General features: G+C 39.2%; 1 protein-coding gene and 1 pseudogene across 5 annotated transcripts in view; one reads left to right on the forward strand and one right to left on the reverse strand.

The window, feature by feature from the left end:
- Nucleotides 1-24,452, reverse strand: part of Usp25 (ubiquitin specific peptidase 25) — a 105,314-nt gene that overhangs the window by 68,858 nt on the left and 12,004 nt on the right. For 3 of the 5 annotated variants that reach the window (XM_085685705.2, XM_085685710.2, XM_085685706.2), the window contains exons 2-4: nt 13,084-13,161; nt 9,614-9,758; nt 5,988-6,071 (exon numbers count right to left, since the gene is read on the reverse strand). In XM_085685705.2, coding sequence (XP_085541831.2) covers nt 5,988-6,071; nt 9,614-9,758; nt 13,084-13,161 — 307 coding nt within the window. The remainder of the gene's footprint in view (nt 1-5,987; nt 6,072-9,613; nt 9,759-13,083; nt 13,162-24,452) is intronic. The other 2 variants (XM_085685707.2, XM_085685711.2) reach the window with 1 other exon arrangement.
- Nucleotides 20,668-21,634, forward strand: LOC125392765 (small ribosomal subunit protein uS19 pseudogene; annotated as a pseudogene).

A 24,452-nucleotide genomic window follows, 5' to 3' on the forward strand; every position in this document is an offset into this window, starting at 1 on the left:
AGGAAGGAGCTATATGAAGATAGAGCTAGAAGAGGGTAGAGCTATATGAAGATAGAGCTAGAAGAGGGTGGAGCTATATGAAGATAGAGCTAGAAGAGGGTGGAGCTATATGAAGATAGAGCTAGAAGAGGGTGGAGCTATATGAAGATAGAGCTAGAAGAGGGTGGAGCTATATGAAGATAGAACTAGAAGAGGGAGGAGCTATGTGAAGATAGAGCTAGAAGAGGGAGGAGCTATATGAAGATAGAGCTAGAAGAGGGAGGAGCTATATGAAGACAGAGCTAGAAGAGGGAGGAGCTATGTGAAGATAGAACTAGAAAGGGTGGAGCTATATGAAGATAGAGCTAGAAGAGGGAGGAGCTATATGAAGACAGAGCTAGAAGAGGGTGGAGCTGTAAGGAGGGCAGAGCTACCTAGTCCAAATTCAGTAACAGAAAAGAGACTAGTTCTAGGCAGCATGAAACAAGAGTCCTCTCAGTAATTAAAACACAACCTGAACAATGATGGGAGAGGATATAAACTTTAGAAAAATCCCAGAAAAGCAGAAAGCCAAGCTCTAGGAACAGGATCAATTAGTCCTTGGATTCCATTCCCACATCTTTTATTCTGTTTTCATCACAAAACAAACAAATCTTTCACATTTACTTGCAAGAAAAGTAACAAGTAAGATCTGGAACTCATCAATACCATCACTAAATGGAGACTTTGATGGTAGAAGCAAGGGAGCAGCCATGATCCTACTGCTTCTGCTTTTCCCAGTGTCCTTAGTGGACATGTAGAAGTTGTTCTACCAATGTTCAGCTGCAAGGATGGCACCCACAGAGCAAAAACAGCACTCTATTAGCATTCCAACATCCAGGCAGAGTCAAGTGGAGGTTACCTATCGAGGTTCCTATCCCCTAAGCCAAAGTTACTTCAGAAGTACACAGTTGCTCAGAGCAGCCCTACTGGCTGTCTTCCTGGTGCGGCAGAGGACTGAAGCACTGTGGTGGTCAGATCTGCAGTCACTAGAAGACTGAGCTGAAGGGCCCTCCCTCAATTCCCTGCAAAGAGGTCTGCAATTGCTTAATCCCTTGGATTAAATGCCTTCTCTGAAATTACCAAGGATAGTTGATGTTTCATGTCTGACTGCCTAGAAACTCACTTAGAAATAACAACTAATTATACTCTTTACTTGTACACTCTTTCAGGATCCATGAATTGGAGTTCACACAAAAGCAAACAATAAGCAAGGATGGTATATTTTCTCCTATCCCACAAATGCTGAGATGCTAATAACAGTGTAAAAATAAAGAATGGTAAACAGGCTCCAGGTCTAAGACTTTTACTTCTTTTTTTTTTCAAAGTTAAATTATGAAAGTTTCCATTTCCGCCCCTCCTCCCAACACCTTCCCACTCCCCCTCCTCCTCCCTCTCCATCCCTAAGAGCAGAGAAACTCAAAGCCATTCCATAGACTTTTACTTCTTAAACCCCATGTATTTTGCCGCACAATCAGTTTTTTTAAGTGATCTATTGATCCCTTAATGAAGGGATGAGAATTTCAGAAGGTAGAGAATATAATCACAATAATATGGATATGTGATACCCTCTGCTGCTGTTAATATTTACCCTGCTAATGCTGATCAAGACACTAGTACCAAGGTGAATTTCTGTTATTACTTAGAAATAAACACAATACTTTTAAAAAATTCAGTTTACCTTAAGAATTATAACTTTGATCAAAAAAACTAAATTTAACAAGAAATTGAATCTTGATTTACAAGGTTTTAAAGTTGTTACTGACTAATAATGCACAGTTTCTACGTGGCAAAGTCTGCTATAAATACTAGTCCAATGATGGGGTTGCAAATTTAGTATTTCTCATATTTTGTTTGAAAGAACAAATGACATACTACAAAGAATGAACACCCAAACTTCAATTTTATCAGTAGTTGCAGAGCAACTTCTGTTAATGACTGATAGAGAATTCCATCCAAGCTCAGAATTTTGAAAAAATTATGTTTCAACTACTATGATCCTGATAGTTTCTTAGGATGTAAAGGCTTTTCTGGTAGAACCAGTTCATATGCTGCCAACAAATGTGATACATTAGCATATTACTCTTTCATAATATAGATGGAACTACAACTATCAACATAGTTTTACAGAATCATGTAAGGGTAACAGATCAATTCAAACAGCAAAACATTGGTAGATTTTACTATATAACAGCACTGTATAAAAGGCAATTAATAGCCACCACCCAGTGCAACACCGGTGCGACTATGGATTCACACAGTAACTCAGCCTTAGGAAATTAAGAAGTGTTGAGTTTTGGTATATTAAAAAGAATAATCATTATTATTTGAATAATCAGTTAAAACATTCCTTCCTTTGCTAAATAAACATCTGTATGAAGCTAGATTTTCTTCACAAAACAGAACCAAAGCAACTTATTCTAACAGAATGCAAACCCTCCAACACAGATCTGAGATCCCAGCTCTTTTCTAATACCATAGATAGGAGAGACATGCAGCAGCGTAAAGGGTGTACCCTTTTGCTATTTTGTTTCAGAAATACATTCTATACTAAAATATTTAGCCCACAGAATAGGTTGCTATTTTAACTAACAATTAGTTTTCTAAGCTTCTCTGAATTTTAAAAATGTTTTAAACAGCTCCTGAATTAGAATTAACTCAGAAAGTATTTCATATCAATGAAAGTTCTTTGAAGTCCATCATAAATTTGTGAGTTTAAAGGAGCCCGAAGATCAAAAGTGTGCCACGTTATTAAATATGAACATGTTCCACAAGACTTCTGGCTGCAAAAGACTGGAGCTCTTGTAATCTGGTTTTTATAATCAAGTTGGTAAAAGATAAGTCACAATCACCTGACCAACAGAAGACAAATGTCAAGGAACATTGCTACAACCCTCTGTGCCAGTCATTCCTATGACGAGGCCAGGACATGACAGCAGAGCAGCAGTTCTGGTCGGACGGCTTGTCCTCCCCACTGGGACCCAACCCTGTGCGTCCTGCTTTCTGATCCCATCTAGACCACAATTCAAATCATCTGCCTTTCCCTGATGGCATTACAAACAGAAGATACTTGTTCTTCTGCTGGTATAAAAGGCTAACCTGTCTGTGGCTAGAAATGACCACACTCAGTTGTTCCTGCTCGTCTCTCTCTCTCCACATCTCTAATCTCCTAGGAGGTGGGCAGCTAGGTACAACTGTAATGCAGATGGGAACTGGAACCTGCCTCTCCTGGTATTGGGCAGCAGTACATTTTAATTATGGAAAAGGTTAGCTGAGACCAGATGCTATCAGTTCTTGACTGACACATTCTTCCAGCAAAGGAAAAGGTCTCCTTATCTATAAAGCTACTGTAATTACAATTTTCTTCATAGTGTTCCCATTTCTCTATAAAACTGCTTTTCTTCTGACATAGTTTGAGAACAATGTGGCCATCATGAAAAGAGACTTTTATGACCCTCTCACATACCAAATTATTTAGATTTTAAGTATCATTTAACTTAACAAATTAGTAAGTAAAATATAATTTTAATAATGGCTAGATGAGAATTTTCTTTTTTGTAATTCATGAGTAGTTAATTTTCTCTTTCTGATAGCTATTGTTGGTTGTCAGCTTGACTACATCTGGAATTAAGTAAAACCACCATGGCTGGGTAGACCTGTGAGGACGTTTTTCTGAATTTGAAGATTTGAAGTGGAAAGACACACTTTTAATCTAGATCCACCTTTAATCTGGGATCCACCTTTTGCTAGCAGCCTATAAGGGACATGGAAAGGGAAGCTTGCTCTCTGTGCCTGCTTGCTCTTGCTAGCAAGTCCATTCCTTCAATGGTATTAAAGTCTGCTTTGGGATTCTGGCATGTACTGAAGATCAGCTGAAAAATCCAGTTTTGGGCCTTGCTGAATTCCTTTTCCGGGGATTGGCAAAACAATGAATACATTAGATGCATAGAGTTATCAGTTGTATGATGAAAACTAACATTTTCTGTTTGTTTATTAAAGAGAGCTGAGAATTAACTTGGCTATAAACAATTGGTAATTGCAGAAGTAAATTTAATATCAAAATAGCCTTGGTAGAAATTTCAATCCATATACCAGTATACTATATACATGTATCTGCACCATGGCAAGACTTTGGGGAAACACCGGAAACTTCTTTGCTATCTATTCTCCCTGAAGATCACTGTGAGAACAAGTCAAAGACACTAAACAGATATGATAGATGGACAGTTGGAGGAAGAACACATACCAGGACAAGACAGTGTTGAAGTAACAAGTTAGAATGTCAAACCAGAACTAAACACAGCATGGCTTGTTTGAAGAGAAAAGCAACCTAGGAAGTGAAGGATGGGAGCTCACATAGGAAACACAGATCAGAAATGAGGACTCTGCTGAGCCTTACAACTCAGCCTCAGAGACTGCTGGTCTCACTGTTGTCTCAGCAGGCACTGCAATTCAGCCTCAGGCCAGGCTGTGGCTCATTTCTCTCACATAGTCCTGTGATTCCTTCCTCACTTCCCCTCAGGTATTTGTTCAAACGTGACCTCACCCAAAAAGCATTCTCTAAGGACAGGACCTAAAATAGTCATTCCTATTCCCAGCCACAGCCACACCCACGGCACCACCTTGACCCAACACATGGTTTTCTCTGTACTTCTGAGAACTCAGCAGTATTATTCTTCATTGTTATTCCTAAACAAAACAGACTGTATCTTTCAATGGCTTAAAAAGCTCCCTAAAATCATTAAAAATCAATACTTCTAAACCAAAACAACTGAAAAATAATACCCAAATATGAAACATAAATTTCAAAAGTGGGCTATGTATAAAGACAATAATAAGATGTGAGTATGTGTTTCCAATTTCTACAAAGAGAACAGATAAGGCACTACATTTTAAACAGATATACATAGGTAAAGTGCCTTCTCCACTCTCCATCCACTTCTTCCCTATTCTGATTTATTGGTTTTCACATAATAATCCTACTATTCTGTTTTTCTGACTGCTGAACACACAGTCTCTAAAACTGTAATGTATGAACAAGACTTTCTGTGATAGGAGCTACAAATTTCAACATTATTTAACTTTAATTTTGATTACTGGCAACAATACTGAACTGCTTAGTTAAAAATATAATTCTGATTTTAAGAACAGCTACTAAACTTATAATGGTAGCATCCAAAGGAAGAAATTGAAAAGTACTTGAGAAGTCAATCAAAAATTGTCACTTGTTTTCTGTGTCTTCCATCTTGGAAGGTGAAGAAACTGAAGTTAATATTCCATGTTAGTCCACAACTATGAAAACAGTGACAGCCCATGGCCAGCCTTCTCTCCTAAAACTCAGAAAATTTTCATCACGGAAAGAGAAATAGGCCTTGAGTACAACACCAGCCTCAGAAATAAAAGCTCCACTTGAAAAAGAATGAAATAAATTTAAAAAGTTATCCAGGCCATTCCATAGTCCACGTCTACTAGGATATTCCTTATCGGCTTGAAGTGTCTTAACATATCCAATCAGCTGCACACCACCACCCTGGTCTAACCTATTTCTGAGCTTAACTTTATGTGTTGTGAATGACCAAAACAGTTTCGTGTAATAGAAATTTCTAGACAGAGTTGTAACTTTCATTGAATTTCTTTTTCTACCTAAAGTAAGTTTCAAAAAGTGTGAGGAATGGAAAGAGGAAGGAGTCTGTCGATAACTCCTCAGACAGGAGGACAGAAGCTGCACCCATCATCATCTGGACGCTAAATTACCTGGTCAAGCAGCCCACCCATGATCTAGATTCTAGAAGGGAACCTCAAGGGTTTTCTCGTTTTGAATGCCATTCAGGTTGTATGGAGCCTAGGTACCAACAGCAATTCAAATGTTTGAAGAGCCTACTACTTAATTAGCACTCATGCTAATGTATTATACCAGTTTCTCTAAAGCTTAATAATGCTGTATTACTTTCTATGTTATGATTACCTACCCAAATCCCTCTTATCTTTTGATCCATATTTTGATTGCTCAATTGGGGTGCATCTTGCTCTGGTGGACATATACTGTTTTTGTCCTGTTTTAAAAAAGTTTAAAACAATTTAATACTAGTGGTATAAAATAATACTATTAAATTTAATATTGGGCAAACTCTTTTGTATAGTCATGGCTAAGACACTGTGTGTGCCAAGACCCAAAAATATCATTGTTTCCGCTTTCAATTACAATTATGATAGCCAATACCATGCATTGTAAACTAGCCCACTTTAATTGTGTATGTGGCAGGGGCTGATGTATGTGCAGAATGTCAGGGACTCATGTCAGCATCCTGTCCAATTACATCCCACAGTATTCCCTGGAGACAGGTTCTATCATTAAACTAGCCTGGAAACCAGCAAGGATCAGTGAACCTCTTGTTCACTGTGTAGCAGCAAGCACCGCCCTACACAGAGGTTTTCTATGTGGATTCAGGAGTTTAAGCACACGTCCCCATCCTTGTGCAGAAAGAGTTTTGACTAACACTCATTTCTTTTTCTTTTCTTTTTTTTTCTGAAAAGATCTCATAGAGTTTCATTCCTAACCTAAGTTAGGAGCATGAGGCACTTTTTGAAAATTTGTTATTTAACATTGTCTGGATCATACAAGTTATGAAAAGGTTAAATATACAGCAAAAATTTGAGCCTTTTTCCAGAATATAACAGAGTATTAAATTATAGTAAAGATTATGAAGAGTCACCCAGTACAGAAACTGAAGTTCCGGATACAAGTTTTCTTCAAATTACTGTAACTTTTCTCTCAAAAGTAAAAGCCAAACTAGAATATGAAATGGCTTTCCTATTAAAAGTATTGAAAAGATAATTAGTTCTTCAATATTACAGAAAGGGGCACAAATATAAATGTTCTTCAAATCAAGTGGAAAACATTATGGTCTCTTTTTCTCTAAAAGAGACATTCAAGTACAAATAGTTATTTGTCAGCTTACATAAATGCAGTAGCATATTTATTATGAGTTTTTCAGTTCAGAGGATAGATTTTTTTGCCAGCATTGAAACCAGCATGTGATCGACTGGGACCATGATTTTATTTACCCTCAAGTTCTGGATGAAGAAAAGAAATAAGAGTAATAATTTACAGAAAATAAAACTTTTCAGTATCTGAAACAAACTATTATAGAGTTTCAAATACCAATGTACTTCAAATAAAAGTACTCAAAAGTGAAGCATTTCCTTCACATCTATCCCTGAGACATTCTGCCCTGAGACCTCCGTCATTGCATTTTCCACTGGACTCAGGCAAGTCTTCACTTGCCTGACACTCACTTGTAACAATTTTCAATCTTTCCTTCCACGTACAAGCTTCCAATCCCTAAAAACTGAAAACACACAAAAATTGTTTCATTTCTCAACAATACCTGCACACTCAAAAGTACTTTGCAATAATCTGCTGAATGTGCCTCTCTTTCCTCAGTTCTGAGACTTGCTAGGTTTGCTGAATCAAACTGGTTCCTAACAACTGCTCTCCCTCCAATAACTTTGCAAGACAAGACACAAACGCTACTACCAAAAGTAATGACACTGAAGTGTAACCAAGAGGGTCATCATATAAGTACTCATTAAATTTTAACAGATCTGTGTCTCAGGGATCTATGTGGGTCTATGCAATGGACACACTACACAGTGAGCCTCCAACTTAGAGGAGCACATTAACAATGAAGCCACAGCAGTGAACAGGGCACTCAAAATGACCATCAGCTGAGATATAAACTAAAACTCCAATTACCAAGCCATTATGCCAAATGAAAAGTAAAGTGATGTGTGTATGTGTGTGTGTGTGTGTGTGTGTGTGTGTGTGTGTGTGTGGTTATACACATGGGGGTGGTTATCATAAGTCATGGCCTTCTGAATGTGAATTGTGTTCTCTCTAAGTGAACCTATTCATGTCACCATCAGTGACCACTAGCATTTTCACTGATCCTCACTGAAAGTCTTTGAACAGGTGCTATCATCTACCTTAAGCAATATTTTCTCCTTTAAACAGCAAATAAGCCTTCTATTAGGACAGTCTGACAATTCCATTTTTCTCCCTCTGTTCATTGATCTTTGTGTCATAAACATAACATTAACAACAAGAGCTCCCACGTGCCCTTCTAAAATCTTATATCTCCAACTAGTGCTCAAGGCTGGACTATTTGCCAATTTCCATCTATAGTTGGCTTCAGTAAAAACTATCCTTTGCTTTTCTCAAAAAAACAAAAAAAAAAACAAAAAAAAAACAACTATGTAATTAGTTCCTTTTTCCACCACAGAACTGGATGCTATTCTCAAACACACATCTTTCCTATACTTAGAACCCTTCCCTTTCTCCCAGCTTCTTCCAGCATCAAAATGTTCTTTCATTGATCTTGAAGGAGTTTTTTTTTTCTATGCCAAATTTAGTAGCATCAATGTTCAATCAAATGATTTCCAAATGACAGTCCTTAGCAGCACACTTTGGATACTGGAAAGACAAGCAAGAGGACAGAGAAAACGATTTCCAGCAGGCAGCTGCAAAGCTAACTCTTAAGACCAAAATAATTTAAACTGGAGAGGGAAAGGTTAGAGACTCTCTCTGGCCCAAAGAACAGTAAGTTAAAAACTGAGGGGGTAGGTGGCATCAGGTGTTGAGACTTCAGCTCATTCTGTTTTATTGTCGGAGTGTAAAGAAAGGAGGAAAAACAGGAGAAACCGAGGCTAGAGGGGAAGACTGCCCAAAGCCTCAGTTATTGCTAAACTTGACATAAGCAAGAGGTGCACCTCATGCAAGCATGAAAAGGGGAAGGGAAATGGCTCTCCCTACTTCTTCCTAATTTCCATGGCCACAGAATGAAACCATACATGCTCCTCAAACATGTTAGTGACCTTGTGTCTCACATCTATAACACATAAATATAAGTGTTCATGTTTTATATATACTAATTGGTATTTTGGGGTGCTTAGGACTAAAACCACGGCCAAGTATACACATTAAGTAATACCACCTGTTTCACGGTAACTAAGCCATGAGGATATCAGTAAACAGTGAAAACTTCTGAATGGTACATGAGAATATTCCCATGATGATGATAAGCTAGGGTCTTGGGCAAAGTCTCTCATATATCTTGACTTAAGGTGCAAGTGAGAGTCTATGGTGTCTCTAAACATTTCTCTCAAGGAGTGGCTGTGTGGGGGTATGTGTGGGGGGGGTGTGTTTTCATTTTGGATTAAGGAGGATTTTGATTATATGATAGCCTTCTCCTCAAATATTTATTTTCAATGTGGAGTGATGAAAGGAAGTTTTATAATACTGTAAACTTATAAATTTATATCCTCAAAGCAGTATTCAGCTTCTACTAAAAGCTGAAATTGGCAAATGACTATCCACTTAAGATTCTAGACTTTTTATTAATATAATTCACCGTTGTTTTATATTTCAATGTCATGTATTCTATAAGAGATACTCATAAAAGGATATATAACTTAAATAAAATTGTCACTATTAATTTTTTGTTTATGTTTCACTTCTACTTAATGAGTAAAATTAATACAACAACAAAAGAAAATTTCAATGTATGTCTATAAAACATTAAGAAGAAAAACTTACTTGCATCTGCTTGGCTTCCCACACTGATGTATCTATCGTTGCCTGGAAGTGCTGTCTGGTAATAGGCTGTCTCCTCCTGTGGAGGGGTCTTGGCATTCTTTGCAGTGAGGAAAGCCACTGCTAACTCCAAGTTTCCATTACTATCCTTCAAATACCAAGAAGGGAACATCCAATGATTTTGGAGTATTGACATCCAAAATGTATCTAATTTTATCTTGAATATTTTGTAACAAAATCATTTTAACTTGAATATATTTTAATACAACTCTAAACAGTAAAAATTTATTGCCCGTATACTCTATCTCAATAATTATTTTTAAAAACTATATTCATTATTTGATATTCATTATTAACCTATTACACTGCTAAATCAATTCTCTATTTTCTTAGCTACCTATTCATTTGAAAAAAATCCAATCATGAACTTCTAATTTTAAGAAAATGAGTAATGGAGAATTTTTTCCAGGTTTTGCTTTTAGAGTAAAAAGTGAATACTTAAAGTATAGTTCCTTAACGTGGATATTGGATACACAACTAGGAGAAACTTAAGAACATGTCAAGAATTCTTAGTACAGCAGAGGGCAGAAACACTCATGCCATCAAGATAAAACTCTTCCCATACATGCATACACACGTCAGTGCTCATCGAAAGCAAAGCTAACCAAAATATGCTAATGTTCATTTAGAAGTAACAGAAGGCTGAAAAGAAGTATGAGGAGGCTTGCTCGGTTTTATCTTTAGATTCCCTAAGAGACTGATTAAAAGCAAAATGGAATATGAGCCTCAGAACAGCACACTGAGACAGCATAATAAACTCAGATGTTAACCAAGTCATCTCCATAGCGGCTGCAGTCAGGATGCAGAAGGACTGGTGGTTTAAGTAGAAAGCCAGTAGAGCATTGTGGAAATGTATTTACGTTCATTTTAAAAAATCTTGTGCTGGCTGTGGATTAAAAGGAAACAAGAGTGTGCTATCACTGTTAAAATTGTTAAGGTAAGACACGATACAGTAATCAAAGTAACCGTAAAATTATCAACAGCCAAAAGAAAGAAGAACCAAAACCTGCTCTCAATCTCATTGTGGCAGTAAGTTAAGGAGAGGGTGGCTGGGAAGGCAACACGGCTTTACAGTGTGCTGCCTTTGTGCCCATGATGGGACTCTTAAGTGACTCATCCGAGATACAATAGGCCCCTGTTAGGTAGTACACTGCTCATAAAATGAGCTGCAGTAATAACAGTTGACACTGACAAAGCATCTACTAGGTGTCCAGAAATATGCTAAGTGTTTTGAATGCCCTGCTTCATTTAATGAAAACCCAAACACATCGGGAATTTTGCAACTTGGCAGTTATTCAGTTTGTATGACTAAGTATAGATTCTTGCTATGACTTAGACATAAAATGTTCTTCATGGGCTCCTGTAATTGAATACAATTCATATCACAATTAGTGATAGCAATGGTTTGAGAAGTTGTTTAACTTTAAAGTTGTTTAACTTTCTAGGCAGCTAGGCTGAGTGACAAAAGTCTGCACAAAGAGGGACGTATGCATAACTCTGTCCCACTTTTCCCAACTCTGCTGCCTGTTTCGACAAGATCCAATCATGCAGTCTCAAGCTCCTTCCACCATTATCTCCCCACCATGAGACAAAATAAATCCTTCCTCCTCTATGTATCTTTTGGAAAATGGTGTGTATATTTGTGTGTGATGTGTATATGTTTGCATGTGTGTGGATGCATACATGAGTGTAGTGCCTGCAGGGGCCAGAAGAGGGGGTCAGACCTGCTAGAACTGGAGTTACAATGGTTGCAGGCCAACTGATGTGGGTGCCGTGAACCAAAATCCAGTCCTCTGCAAGAACAGCAAGTGCTCTTACCACTGAGCCATCTCTCCAGCCCTCCCACATTGTTTTTGTTGAGTATTTGGCCAGAGGGTTAAAAAAAGTAACTAACAGCATTTTCAAGTTAAACATCATGAAGTCAGTGACTGTGGTTACCAAAGCACAGGACTTGTTGGTATGTTGCTGAAGAATCGACTCATTACTAAACACCTTGAAAAATCCTAAAGGCCATCAGTTAGGGTTTAAGTATCCTATTTACTCTCTCAAATGAAAGTTTATGAAGAAGAAAATAACATACCAAAGGAATGTGGACAAAACCTAATTTGATCTATATTTCTCAAGTTTAATAAGTGGAGGGAGTTTCCCTCAAATTTCCAATAGCAAAGTGATAGGCTGAAGTCTCATCCTCTATGATCTCCTGGGAAAGGTAATTTCTGAAAATAGACTTGGAATGGGTTAGTCATGCATGTATTTATCAGAATGAAAGACTGGTAGCCATCTAAAGGTCAGGCTCCTAAGAACTGGGGCTGCACTCTGGAATCCTCTAACAACAGCACGTACAGCTCAGGATTAACACTCTCAGGAACATCAGTTTTCTCCTGGCAGATGAGACAAAGCAAGCTCCCAGCAAAGTGGTAGACAACTTAGCCTTATTCGGGCACCTGTGAACGGCTCCTGCAGCTCCATTCCAAGTCTCCCAGACGCTGCTGTGTGTGATGTGGGGTGGGCTACTTAGCATCTCCATTTCCTCATCTCCAAAACGGGAGATGGAAGCATTTATCTCTTGGAAATATGAGAATAAATTAACAAACCCACATAAAGAACTGAAAGCTGTTGGTCCAAATTGTCTGGTGTTTAGTGAACACTATCATTGATGATTTTTGGTACAATCATCAAAAATAAATAAATAAAGTATCTGGAAATAAAGCCCTCAGACTCAGAATCAAGGACCATTTTAACATTTTCCCCATAGTTAAGTTACAAAATCTCCAGGGCTACGTGCGATGAGAGTGATAAAAATGTTACATACAAATGAGCTCAAAATACAGTTCTATTTCAAGCAAACACTTCATTCTCTTGATCACTCTCACTGTGAACTATCCATGGGACTTGACTCATCTCAGCACCTCCATGGGAAAATGAGGGTGTATCTAGAATGCAACCAAAATGACACATTGCATGTTGCGCATATTACTGAAATTTGAAGCTGACTAGCCTTAAGGCATGATTAATTGAATGCTAGGAATGATGTGAGCTTTATCTCTACTATTCTCTCCTTTGTGATCCTCCTTCACCTCTTACTCCAACCCACCCTCTGAGCCCCATTTAGATGCTAGAAACAGTCTGAGAATATATTCCTGATCATTCAGACTATGTCCTACTAGTCAGCAAGAAAATTATCCAATACAGAGAGGTTATGTCTCCCTCCAGTGTACCCTCAAACATCAAATTCCTGAAATTTACATGCTTAGAATTGCAGTGCATGAAATGAGGCTCTCGCTTTCCAAGAGAGTGCTTTCCTCTATCTCTGTTGGTATCATATGGTTCAACTAAGAGACTTGTTTTTTAAATACAGTACACAAAGGAGGCAAAAATATACCACAATTTTAAGCTATAGCTAAAAGTCATACCTTCAGGGCTTGTTGCAGTATCTGGGTATCATTAATCCCAGTTATTTCTCTCAGCTGATTCAAAAATGTCTGCTGGTGCTAGAGGGCAGGAAAAAAATCAGAATTATTACAATAGAAACAATGGAATTTTTAAAAAATTGTATTTTTAAAAAGAGAGAGGAGAGAGAAAGTAAAATTTGGAAGATACAGGATAAAACCGCCACTCTTTCGCAACAGAATCCAGGGAGTCCTTGCTCTGCTCTCGTATTTCTGAACCTCAACTTCTGCTTTTTCTCCCAGGTTGACTTACCGAGCTAATAGTTTTCATCCTATCACACGATGCCTCAGCAAGAAAGAGAACAGTTTGTTTGTGGCTTGGGTCTGAGAACTCCTGGGATGTTTAGATGTTCGAGAGATGCATGCTCCCAGCCTGCGCAGTAAACTAGTTGTTGGGGAATAGTATTCTCAGGTGTGTGACCTTTGTTTATGCTGCATTTGTTTAACTCTGTGAAGGTGTGTTACGGTGCCTGTCTAAAACACCTGAAGGTCCTAATAAAGAGATGAACAGTCAGTCAATAGTGAGGCAGGAACAAGGATAGGCGGGGCTAGCAGGCAGAGAGTATAAATAGAAGGCGAGCTCTGGGAGAAAGGATTACAAGGAGCAAACAAGAGAATGAAACCAGAGGCCAGTAACCAAGCTACACATGAAGCCACAGTGAAAGAAGCAAAGGTATACAGAAATAGAGAAAGATAAAAGCCCAGAGGAAAAAAGATCGTCGGGTTAATTTAAGAGAAACTGACAAGAAACAAACCAAGCTAAGGCCAGGCATTTATAACTAAGAATAAACCTACATGTGTGATTTATTTGGGCACTGGATGGTGGGCCCCTCAAAAAGCCAAAAGAATAAAACAACAACCAGTAAATGCATCTAAGAGTCCTAAGATCCAGTCAATGAAAGAAAACCATCTGATTCTCCAATCTGTCATTAAAAATCCAAAGTTGAACTGGCTTGACCCATTTCCTTCCCTTCTCTTCACACTATACTAGTCTAGCAAATCTCATGACCCAAACAGCACAGGACTCTCTTACCAAAGTATTCAATGATCTTCTATGAACAATCCCAGTACACGCCTTTGTATTTTATTTCTTAAAACACAGTTCTCTCTCTCAAACTGTGAAATAACACCATGAAATAAAGTATAGAATATGTAAAACAAGAAACAAGCTTAGTCCCTAAAATGATGTAGGTCTCCTGGATTATTACTTCAAAATGGCTTACCCTTAACTCAGTACCTGTTCAGTTGGGAATCTTCAGGGAAACTTAAACTACTGGGTGAAAGTTTGCTGAGAAAAAGGATTAATAACAAAGCTCCCAATGACAAAGTACAAAAAGAAAGGATAACACCGTAATGAGAACTCTAACAGTTCACATTAGCTAGGAAATCAAAATTGTTATTACTGGTACAGGACAAAATGACAGTCTGTACCTCCTAACACACTATAACCTGTGACAGTATGTCACAGCTACATAACCTAAATCTAATCTTGAGGAATTACCAAAGAGCCTCAAACAAGAAATGCAGAGCAAACGAATTCTCATCCTATCATCTGTTAAGATGTCTATAACACCAAAGGCAACGAGGCAGTCTCCAACATAAGGGAAATCCAGAGGTGCTGCCACACAGGGCAGCAAGAGAGGCTGCCCTGCAGAGAGTGTGCGTGAACATGACAGAGAAGCATGGGGAAAGCTGTTCAGTGTATGACGATGTTTTAGGACATTCCTGTATGGCATTATAGTAGGAGAACATCTTTTTCCTTAGGAATGTTTAAGTGACAGAATAAGATGTCCACAACTGATTCTCAAATAGCTCAAGGAGGAAAAAAAAAAGTAGTCATGGAAGTTTTTTTCATTAGTGTATCCATATCCATTAAAATTCTAGAAAAACTAACCTAGAGCAAAGGGACCTGCCTTCTTTAAAAACTTCTTTAAGACTTCCACTCACTAAGGCTCCACCATGCAGAAGAAAGTTTCAAGCCCCTCATACCTTGAGAGGAGTTGGGAAAATAATTTTTAGGTAGGCAAATGTCATGTTAGAAGTTAAATCAAAGATGCAGCCACTCAAAAGAGAGAAAGCAACAAGAAAAAGCATTCAAGCAGACCATGGTGAGATCCCCCATGCCATCTAGGAACTTTATTTCCATTAAAGCTGTATTAAGTAACTAAGATGACAGGATTATCTAATAATACAATAAATATTAAAGTACAACAGGAAAGTAGAGAATGCACCAGGAAGTACCCAACAGCTGAAAGAATCAAACTACCAATTTACAGGCTGAAATATGAAAAAAAATATTTATTCCTGTGTTGGGGGATATTCTATCACACTGTAAATGCCGAGCTTGCATTTGCATTAATTAAATAAAATGAACCCTGGGTCAGGAGTTAACAGAAAGTCATCACAGAGCATGAGAGGACATCTGGAAGACACAGAGAGATGAGATTCACCAGGAGTAGAGAGAGATTTGGAGAGGTTGGCTGAGCTGAAGGACGCTCGCTCTCTTTGGGAGATGCCAGTAAAGAGAGTGGGTTAGCTACGTGCTATTCAACCTTTCCGAGCTAGCAGGTTTCACCCCAGCCATTGAACCTTGAGGTTTACTTATAAATAGAGATTTAGTTAAAGCTACCGTTAGTGGCATTGGCACAGTCAGTGCCTGTGGGAACAGAGTTCCTGCCAGGCTGTAGTCTGAACGACCAGGCCACTCCCAGAGAAGCAGGTTGATAACTGTGGAGTAGCAATTTTGCAGGCTAAAATAGCAAAAGATTAAGGTGCAGGTACTGTGCCGAAGATAAAACAACAATGGCCAAATTGATTAAAGTAAACTTCTTTATTCATGTACTCAGGCTGCTTTCCCTTAAGGCAGGGTTCGAAAGGTCAGCATGGGATGTGAGGAAGACCAGGCTTGTATAGTGCTCAGGGTAGAGGATTTTCAAATGGGGGAAGTAGGCAAGATTACAGGAGCAGAAGGAAACGGGGCCAAAACAAGATAATCGTAATAGGTTGTCATAATAAGGGCATCATAGGCGGTCATATAACCTTTAGGGTTGCAAGGTGGTTATAAATAACTTTTTGAAACAAAAACACTACTGCCATTCCTGGAACAGGCAGTACAGAACCATTTATAGTTAGGGTTATGGGTGGAGCATAACCCCATCCTTAAGAAACGGGGGTTTATCACAAACAGGAACGAACCAAGTTTGTCTTTAGGATGCTTTTAAACCTAAGATGGAGGCAGGCTGGTTCATTCATAAAATGTGCCTCAAATAACTTTATGCAAATAAGCCTAGAAGCAGTATGAATAAAGAAACATCCATTTATTTTAATGATGAATGTATGGCTATAAAATATAACTATGCTAGAATGGTAATATACCAAACAATACATAAACACATTACTGCTACTCCCTATTCCCATTCTCGAAAGACATGTTTCCCTGTTCCCTGGAAGAGGGACACTCATCAATGCAAAATAGAGAACTGCATGCTAATGGAAATGAGGGTGAGTTGTATGGTTGGAATTGCCTCTTGCATTCCAAAGAATTCTTAATAGAGGACTTGGGCAACACATTTCATCTCAAACCCCCCCCCCCAAAAAAAAATGAGGCAGATGTGGAAAAGAGCCACTCAGCTCACCAGTAAGTCAGTGAAGATGACAACAATACCTTGGTAGGCAACTGAATACTAAGGTGATTTTTATGGCAATAGCTGGCTGATACAGACTTCAATGAGAAGCGTGGAGAGATGGACGGAGAGCAGAGTTTGGCTTTCGGCACATATGCTCAGTGTTTTATTTTTTGAGAAGTCTGTCTGATACATTACCCAAAAAAAAACCATATTCTACAATGATCTATGCTTTCACAATTTTGACTGAAAAATGAAAAAAAGGGGGAAATTGGGAAAGGGGAAGTGAGAGAAAAGCTAGAGACAATTTTCTTAGTTAAATTGACAAGAGATGGGAGAAGCAATGGAGAGAATTCTGAGAAGCCACCTGACAGGCCAAGGTGTCCCCTTTGTCATTAGCTGTGTGCTCATCTCCTGCAGTTGTGTCTGTATTGCTGAGGTTTTTGGTGTAATTATGACCCCGATTTGTCTGGTAAGGTTTGCACCTTCCTGTGACAGTTAATCTCTTCTGCCAGCCTGACTGGATTTAGAATCACCATGGAAACAAAATCTGGGATGCCTGTGAAAGATTTTCCACATTAAGTTAACTGAATTAGAAAGATGCACCCTAAATGGGCAGCACCATTCCATGTTTTAGTGTCCTAAACTAAATTTAAAAAGAGAGAGGAAGCTGGGGCATAATATTTTCTCTATTTCCTGCTGTGGACATGGTGTGACGAATCAACTCTTGTTCCTGTTATCATACCTCCTCTGCCATGATGAACTGTATCTCTGAAAGCTATGAGCCAAAACAAACCCATCCATCCTTGTATTGTGCTGGGTATCTTGTTGAAGCAGCAAGACAGAAAAGGTGGTGTGGAACAATTGTCTATATTCTGTCAATTATGTTTTAAATAAATGCTGATTGGTTAGTAGCCAGGCAGGAAGTATAGGTGGGACAGCCAGACAGAAAGTAGAAGTAAATCATTGAGAACAGGAGAATTCTGGGAAGAGGGAAGCTCCCTCTGTAGTCCTTTCCAGACACAGAAGAAGAAAGATGCGACTACACCGCTGAAAAAGGTACTGAGCCATGTGGCTAACACAGATGTGAATAATGGGCTAATGTAAATTATAAGAGTTAATAAGAAGCCTGAGCTAATGGGCCAATCAGTTTATGATTAATGTAGACGTCTATGTGATTTCTTTGGGATTTAATGACTGCGGGAGCTGGGCAGGACAGAAACCTCAGACAACAGAAAGGCAGGCCCTACCTGCCAAACTTGTGGTTTGACACGCTCTCATCCTCACTTTAAGCATACTGCATAAGGCTCTCTCCTCTACCAAGTTCAGATTTAAGGTAGACTCAACACAATCTCCTACGTCTGGAGCCCATTACTGAGTTCCAAGGGCCTCTTTGTATGGATTCCTGAGGTGCTATAGATTAGAAGCTGGCAGGTTCTACTTGTTCCCACTGTTGGACCAAAGGGAAGATAGAATTCAACAGGTTTGAGGGGTTATGAATGCCACAAAAATCAATAAGCACAGATGCCAAAATGCACGCGGGATGGTATCCTCTCGCTTGTTACATGTTACATGATGTCATTGTACAATGGCATCTCTTCTCTTCTCCTGCAGAATACAACTCATCAAGGATAAGAAAGCAAGGGCAATTTCAATACATCTCTTTTATCTCTCCAGTTCACTATGAAATGCTGGGCCTTTTTTAATGTTTTCTTAAAAAAAATGGAGACCACTGGACTCTGGCTCTATGGAATACTGGGGGTAGAGTGAAACAGCAACAGACACTTAAATCTTACCAATTCTTGGCACAAGCTTTAGAATTGCTAGTTCTGTATTGAGCTTTACTCAGTTACATCCACATCATAAATACCCTGTTAATGTTCTTGGAATGAGTAAAACAGTCTTAAGTAGACCAGAAGGGTGGAGGCCTCCCTTAGGGTTATCAGCCTCAAGAACCATCAGTCAAGAAACCTGGTTCCCAGAAACCAGACAGAGGAGCTCATAGCAGCCCAGCTTTACTGGACATGTTACAACTACTCCAAGAAGACTTCAACAGCTGCAGAGGACCAGTACAGCCACAGTTGAAGACGTACTCCAGTTACGAGCACCCCAGTCTCTACCAGTCGTGGAACAGTGCTCTCAGCAGACTCTGGAGGACCCTGCAACCATTTCCATCCAAATCAGAATAGGACCACAAGCAGAAGAAGCCTGAATTAACACAAACATCAACTTTCCCTTGAAGGAGAGCATCGTGAGTAGTCCAAACACCTTGCAGATAACAACTCAGGTACTTGGTTCATTTATTGAGCGAGGTTTTCTCTGGTACTATCAGCTGGTATGACTTGAGATCACTTCCAAGACTTTTTTCTAGGCAGGAATCTTCTTAGCAGTTGTTATCTTTTTCTTAGTAAAGTACATTAAACAGCTAACACAAGGTGGCAGCAGTAACAGAAAGTCAGCTGCAGAGTTTCAGAAAGCAAGCAGGGGCAGAAACTAAGTGAGCAAGAGAGCCAAAGACAAACTGCAGTGCAGGCTCGACTCGCTGGAGGGATTCCAAGGAGATGGAAGTCTTAAGAGCCAAGAATCCCAACACCCTAAGCCTGAGAGCTGTAACACTACCTGCAATCAAGATTCAAATGTCCAGACAGGATAGGTCTCAGTGCTGTAACACTAGCTTCCTTGGGAACTGAGGTCGCACCACACAGCCCACCCAGGAGTTATCACACTAGCAGGCACTGCCTTCTGGTCTCTGTTCTTTCCACTCACTGCTGGGCAAAACTGCAGCTACACTGACATGAAGTATTCAGATAACGGTGGTAGGAAAAAAAAGAAAGAAAACGAAGGACTACAGCCAAATTTTGGAGCCACTGGTGCTTAACCACAACTGCAAGCCTCCGACCTTTATATTTAAAATCAAAAGTCTCTAGTTCTAAAGCCTACTTCAATAAGCCCTAGTTCGCAGGGCATATCGTCTACCATCACTGCCCCCAGGCCTTGGGCACACAAGGGTCAGGAATTGCTAACACTAGTCTCTCTACACTGCTCATTTCTATACAAGCGGAGAAAGAGGGCCTGGGTCAGCTCACTGATAACTTAAAAACACCATATTTAACATCAGTAAAACTCTTAACAATGAAAAAAATGGGGATCGCTAGCTGGGGTGGGGGTAAATTGTTTATTATGCCCTTGCTATACAAACTACTCTTTTCCAAATGCTGGAGTTCATAATCTTAGTGTGTGCTCCACTCCCCCAGAAGTTATTTTCATTAAAGCTTCCTGAAGTCTCTTCAAGAGCTCAGCACATGTGGACAGGAATAAACACAGGTCTTTGAAGTTCCACAGTTCCTGTCTTTTCCAGATTCTTGACTCACTCACTATCAATGCTGTGAAAAAAAATGACAACTCTGGGCAAAACTGCAGCTACACTGACATGAAGTATTCAGATAATGGTGGTAGGAAAAAAAAGAAAGAAAAACAAAAACCAAAAGCATTACTGACTACAAAGCAGGGGGAAAAATGGACTAACATTTGAATAACTCTTAGGTCTGTACTGGTCTTTTTACTCAATTTCCAAAATTAAATAAACTCTGTTGAGTATAGAGGAGAAAAACTCAAAGGTCTCTGTCCCCTCAAAGGTGGTTGGGGGCAGCAAATTTTAAAATGACTACTAGAAAAAAAAAAGTCTTTTGATTTTCTAACACTAGAGAAGCGACGCAAAGTTCAGAGACTTGCGGGCTAGGCCCTCGGTGGCAGGCCTCTCTAAGTGGCCTAACACTTATCTCACTACCACCCTTCAGGGTGGGGAGCCACATGTGCACATCCTCCGTCGTGCATCTGCCTGTTAGCGGCAAACTGCTGTGTCAGTTTCTTACAATAACTCACTAGCAATTCACTGAAAGAACTTCAAACGCACATGACCTCTGGAAAGAGATTTCCCAGAACCGTCCAATGATCACATAAAACTGTCAACAGTGGTTTCAAGAAAAATGGATTGTAGATGGATCTCTGTGAGACTGAAAAGGTCCCATATGAGAAAAGTCTTCCCACGTGTGTTTACAGATTTCAGACTTCACACAGCATGACCATCAGTCATGTCAGGAACAGAAGATGGTTAGGCATGGTGGCTCAGGTCTGTGATCCTAGCACTCAGAGGATTTCTAAGTTGAAGGTCATCAAGGGCCACACAGGATTAGGAGGAACCTGTCTCAAAGAAAGGGGAGGAATGAAGAAGGCAAGATGGCTGAAGTGGAGCGGATGAAGAGGCAAACCTTTTCCTATTTTACCTAGCACAGCATGAACCTAGACCAGCTCTGGACATATCCTATGAACAGCTGATGCAGGTGTACAGTGACAGCCACAGGTGGCACCTGAACTGTGGCCTGTGGCAGAAGCAACACTACCTACTCAAGGGCCTGAGAAAGGTCAAGAAGGTGGTGCCACCCATGGGGAAGCCTGAAGAACCGCCTGCAGGACTTGATCACCCTGCCAGAGAAGGTAGGCAGTATGGTGAGTGTATACAACAGCAAGACCTACTGAGATGATCGGCCACTACCTGGGTGAGCTCTCCATCATCAACAAATCCATGAAGCAGTGCCAGCCTGGTATTGGTGCCACCCACTCCTCCCACTTCATCCTCCTCAGTTAGTCACAGCCAATAAGGTCTCATGCTTAGTTCTGGGGTGAGGGGAAGGAGGGAAGTAGGGAAGAAGGAAGAAGGGGAAGGGAAGAAGGTGGGGTAGGAACTAAAAGCAGCATTGATTGTAGGGAACTTTGAGAAAGCCAAAGGAAGTCTAAGCCTGAGGAACCTGGTCTCCATGGAAGCATGATCTTTGGCATACCACTTTCTAAACAGCAAACCTTCCCTTCATTGACCAAAAAAAGAAGAAAGTAAAAAAGAAAAGAAAAATCTTCATTTCCTGAGGCTTTTTTTTATAACATATCATTTGAACCTTCATCTTCATTCAAATAAAATCATCTATAACTTCTTTTTGTGTATAAGTTTCTCCACAGCTTTCAGTGTCCCTTTAAAACGCTAATACTTGGAAAGTCTGCATGCTGGGGTCTCTAGCTTTATGTTGTACTTTGGTTTCTCTTCCATCCATTACTGGAAATCTACAGAATTTCATATTCTTTTCTAATGCAAGGATTTGTGCATTCGTCATCTACAAAAGTTACAATTTTTCTTCAGATTTACATAAATTCTTATATGACATAGAATGGTTAATCTCCAGATAATAAGTCCAACAAGAGAAGGATTATTTCAATCATTACTGTGCTCCTACTATTTAGTTCAGTGTTTGGCACACAGGAGCTCAATCAATGTTAATATTAATATGGCACAGTTAATATTAACACATATTAAAAATAATTAATTTTATTTAATTAGAAAATATTTATTTCAACTACATAAAAATATTAATTAAACTCAATATTGGAGAGTTTGCAAAGATGACTTCAGGTTCACAGGGCTTGCCCTCCTGCACAGGAAAGAGAAACTAAGGAAACACTGGGCAGATTTTCTAACTCTTAAATTCTAGAACACAAAAAGCAAAGCTAACCTGCTAAGAAAACTTTCTCCATCATCCTCTCTTCTCTTAGAATCTCATACATCTTACTATCTTATTTAGGTACTATCCATCATACATAAATGTGCTACAAGCTTAAATGGGGGCAAACGAATGAAAGTTTTCAAAGCATTTATTTAATCAAAAATGGCTCATAAATTAGCTGGTTGCAAAGCAGAAGTGTGGGAGACCACAGAGGTAAAACAAGGAAATTGTTGGTTAGCAGTTACATCCTCAACTTACTTGGTGTACCCAGTGGAAAACACCTGGTTATGTAAGTTTATCGGTTGCTTTGGGGAGAGCTTATAGCCTGCGTTTAATATGGCTATTTGCAAGGTTGGTTTCTTTCCAATGTTTGCAAATCAGCAAAGTGCGGGTGATGTATTAGCTTTACTGGTTTTGTCGGCGATTCCTCTGGGCTGGCCACCATTTTATTCACTTTAATAAATAATGCACACAGGGATCCTCAGAATGGCTCAGGCACACTGTAGTGTCTGCAGCCACCAGGTGAAGCTGGTTTGGGCTTTGCAGCGCTTCAGTAGAAGTTAAACAAGCCATGCCTCTACGCAGAACTCTTTACCGTATCTATTTAACCTTATAAATGACAGCAGTTCTACATTTAACTCTTATTTAAAAAAATTAAACTTTTAAAAAATAAAAGTCATAAATCATGTTAAGCAAGTAGTTGTGTAACTCAGAAAAGACATGAGTTGATCTATAAGAAAGTGCTAGCAAAGAGTAATGAATACAGCTAGTCCTAGATAAATGTAAGTTTACATCCTTCTCACCCAAGAATTCTTATCCGCACCTGTCACCCAGTTCTTCAGTCCTATCTGTAATACACCCACACCATTTCATGAATTCTCCACCCTACTAAATGGCAGATAAAATAATCAGAAGTAGAAACTATCATTGCAATTCACCCAATGAATGTTATTAACAGCACTATAACCTAAGTGTCTACAAAATAAAGCACATTTCAGGGCCAAATTAAAACCCTACAGGAACAAACATGGTTTCCATGGGAACATCATACATATTCAGTTCGACAAACCAAACTGGCACACTCTTGTGGAGCATACTCTGATTCTAAACTAGAGTACCTGCATTCTAGAAAACATATAGGTAAACGAAATTCTGAGAATCACGTCATATATATTTTTTAACTTCCTTATCTGTGGTTTAAAGTAAAATAAGCATTTAGCTTCTTCTTGACGCTGATATAGTTCTTTTATCCAATTAAAATGTTATGTATTCTAATTTCTGACTTAAACTTTCATAATTCATTTGCAGAGCAAAATTAAAGAACCTTATACTAATGAAATAAACATGCTTTAGCACTACTGAAATGGCTCAGTACCTAAAGCTTGCCACCTAAGCCTGAAGATCTAGGTGTGGCTCTTCAGTACCCACCCAAATGGAGTGATGTAGTGACCTGGGCCTGTAACCCAGTACTGGGGAGGTGAAGCCAGGAGAACTCATGCCATAGCCAGCTAGACAACCTAAGCAATTAGTCAGTGAACTCCCAGTTCAAAGAAGAGACCTGTCTCAGAATATTAAATAGAAGTTGAAGAAGATAACTCAGCATTAATTCTCTGGTCCTCACACATATGTACACACAGAAAGAATAATGAATTTGTTAGTTAATTAAACATCCTTGTCCTAGCTTTATTTCCTATTGCTTTGAGAAAACAACCTGTCAAAAGCAATGTAAGGTAAAAGAGGGTTTACTGTTTCAGCTCACAGTTCCAGGTGAAGTCCACCATAGCGGGCAAGTCAAAGCAACAGGCCTTTAAAGCAGGTAGGTGCTCACATCTATGGTCAAAGCAGACATGGAATGGATGCATGCATGCTCACACTTGGCTCACTTTTTCCACTCACATGCAGTCCAGGACCCAAACACAGCGAATGCTGCCACCCATAATGGATGGGTCTTTCCTGTCTCAAAGTAATCCAGACACTCCCCACAGACACACCGAGAGGGCAGCCTGATCTAGACAGTCCCTCATTGAGACTCTCTTCCAGGTGATTGCAGATTGCATAAAGTTGAAATCAAATCTAAATAATTCAATGTTCAAAGTAGAACTTTCAGACTAGAGTGTCTCATCATTCCTAAATATTATAATGTAAAAACAATTCTTTAAAG

The sequence above is a fragment of the Myodes glareolus genome, chromosome 2 (assembly GCF_982192425.1).
Source record: "Myodes glareolus chromosome 2, mMyoGla1.1, whole genome shotgun sequence".
NCBI classification, from domain to species: Eukaryota; Metazoa; Chordata; class Mammalia; order Rodentia; family Cricetidae; genus Myodes; species Myodes glareolus.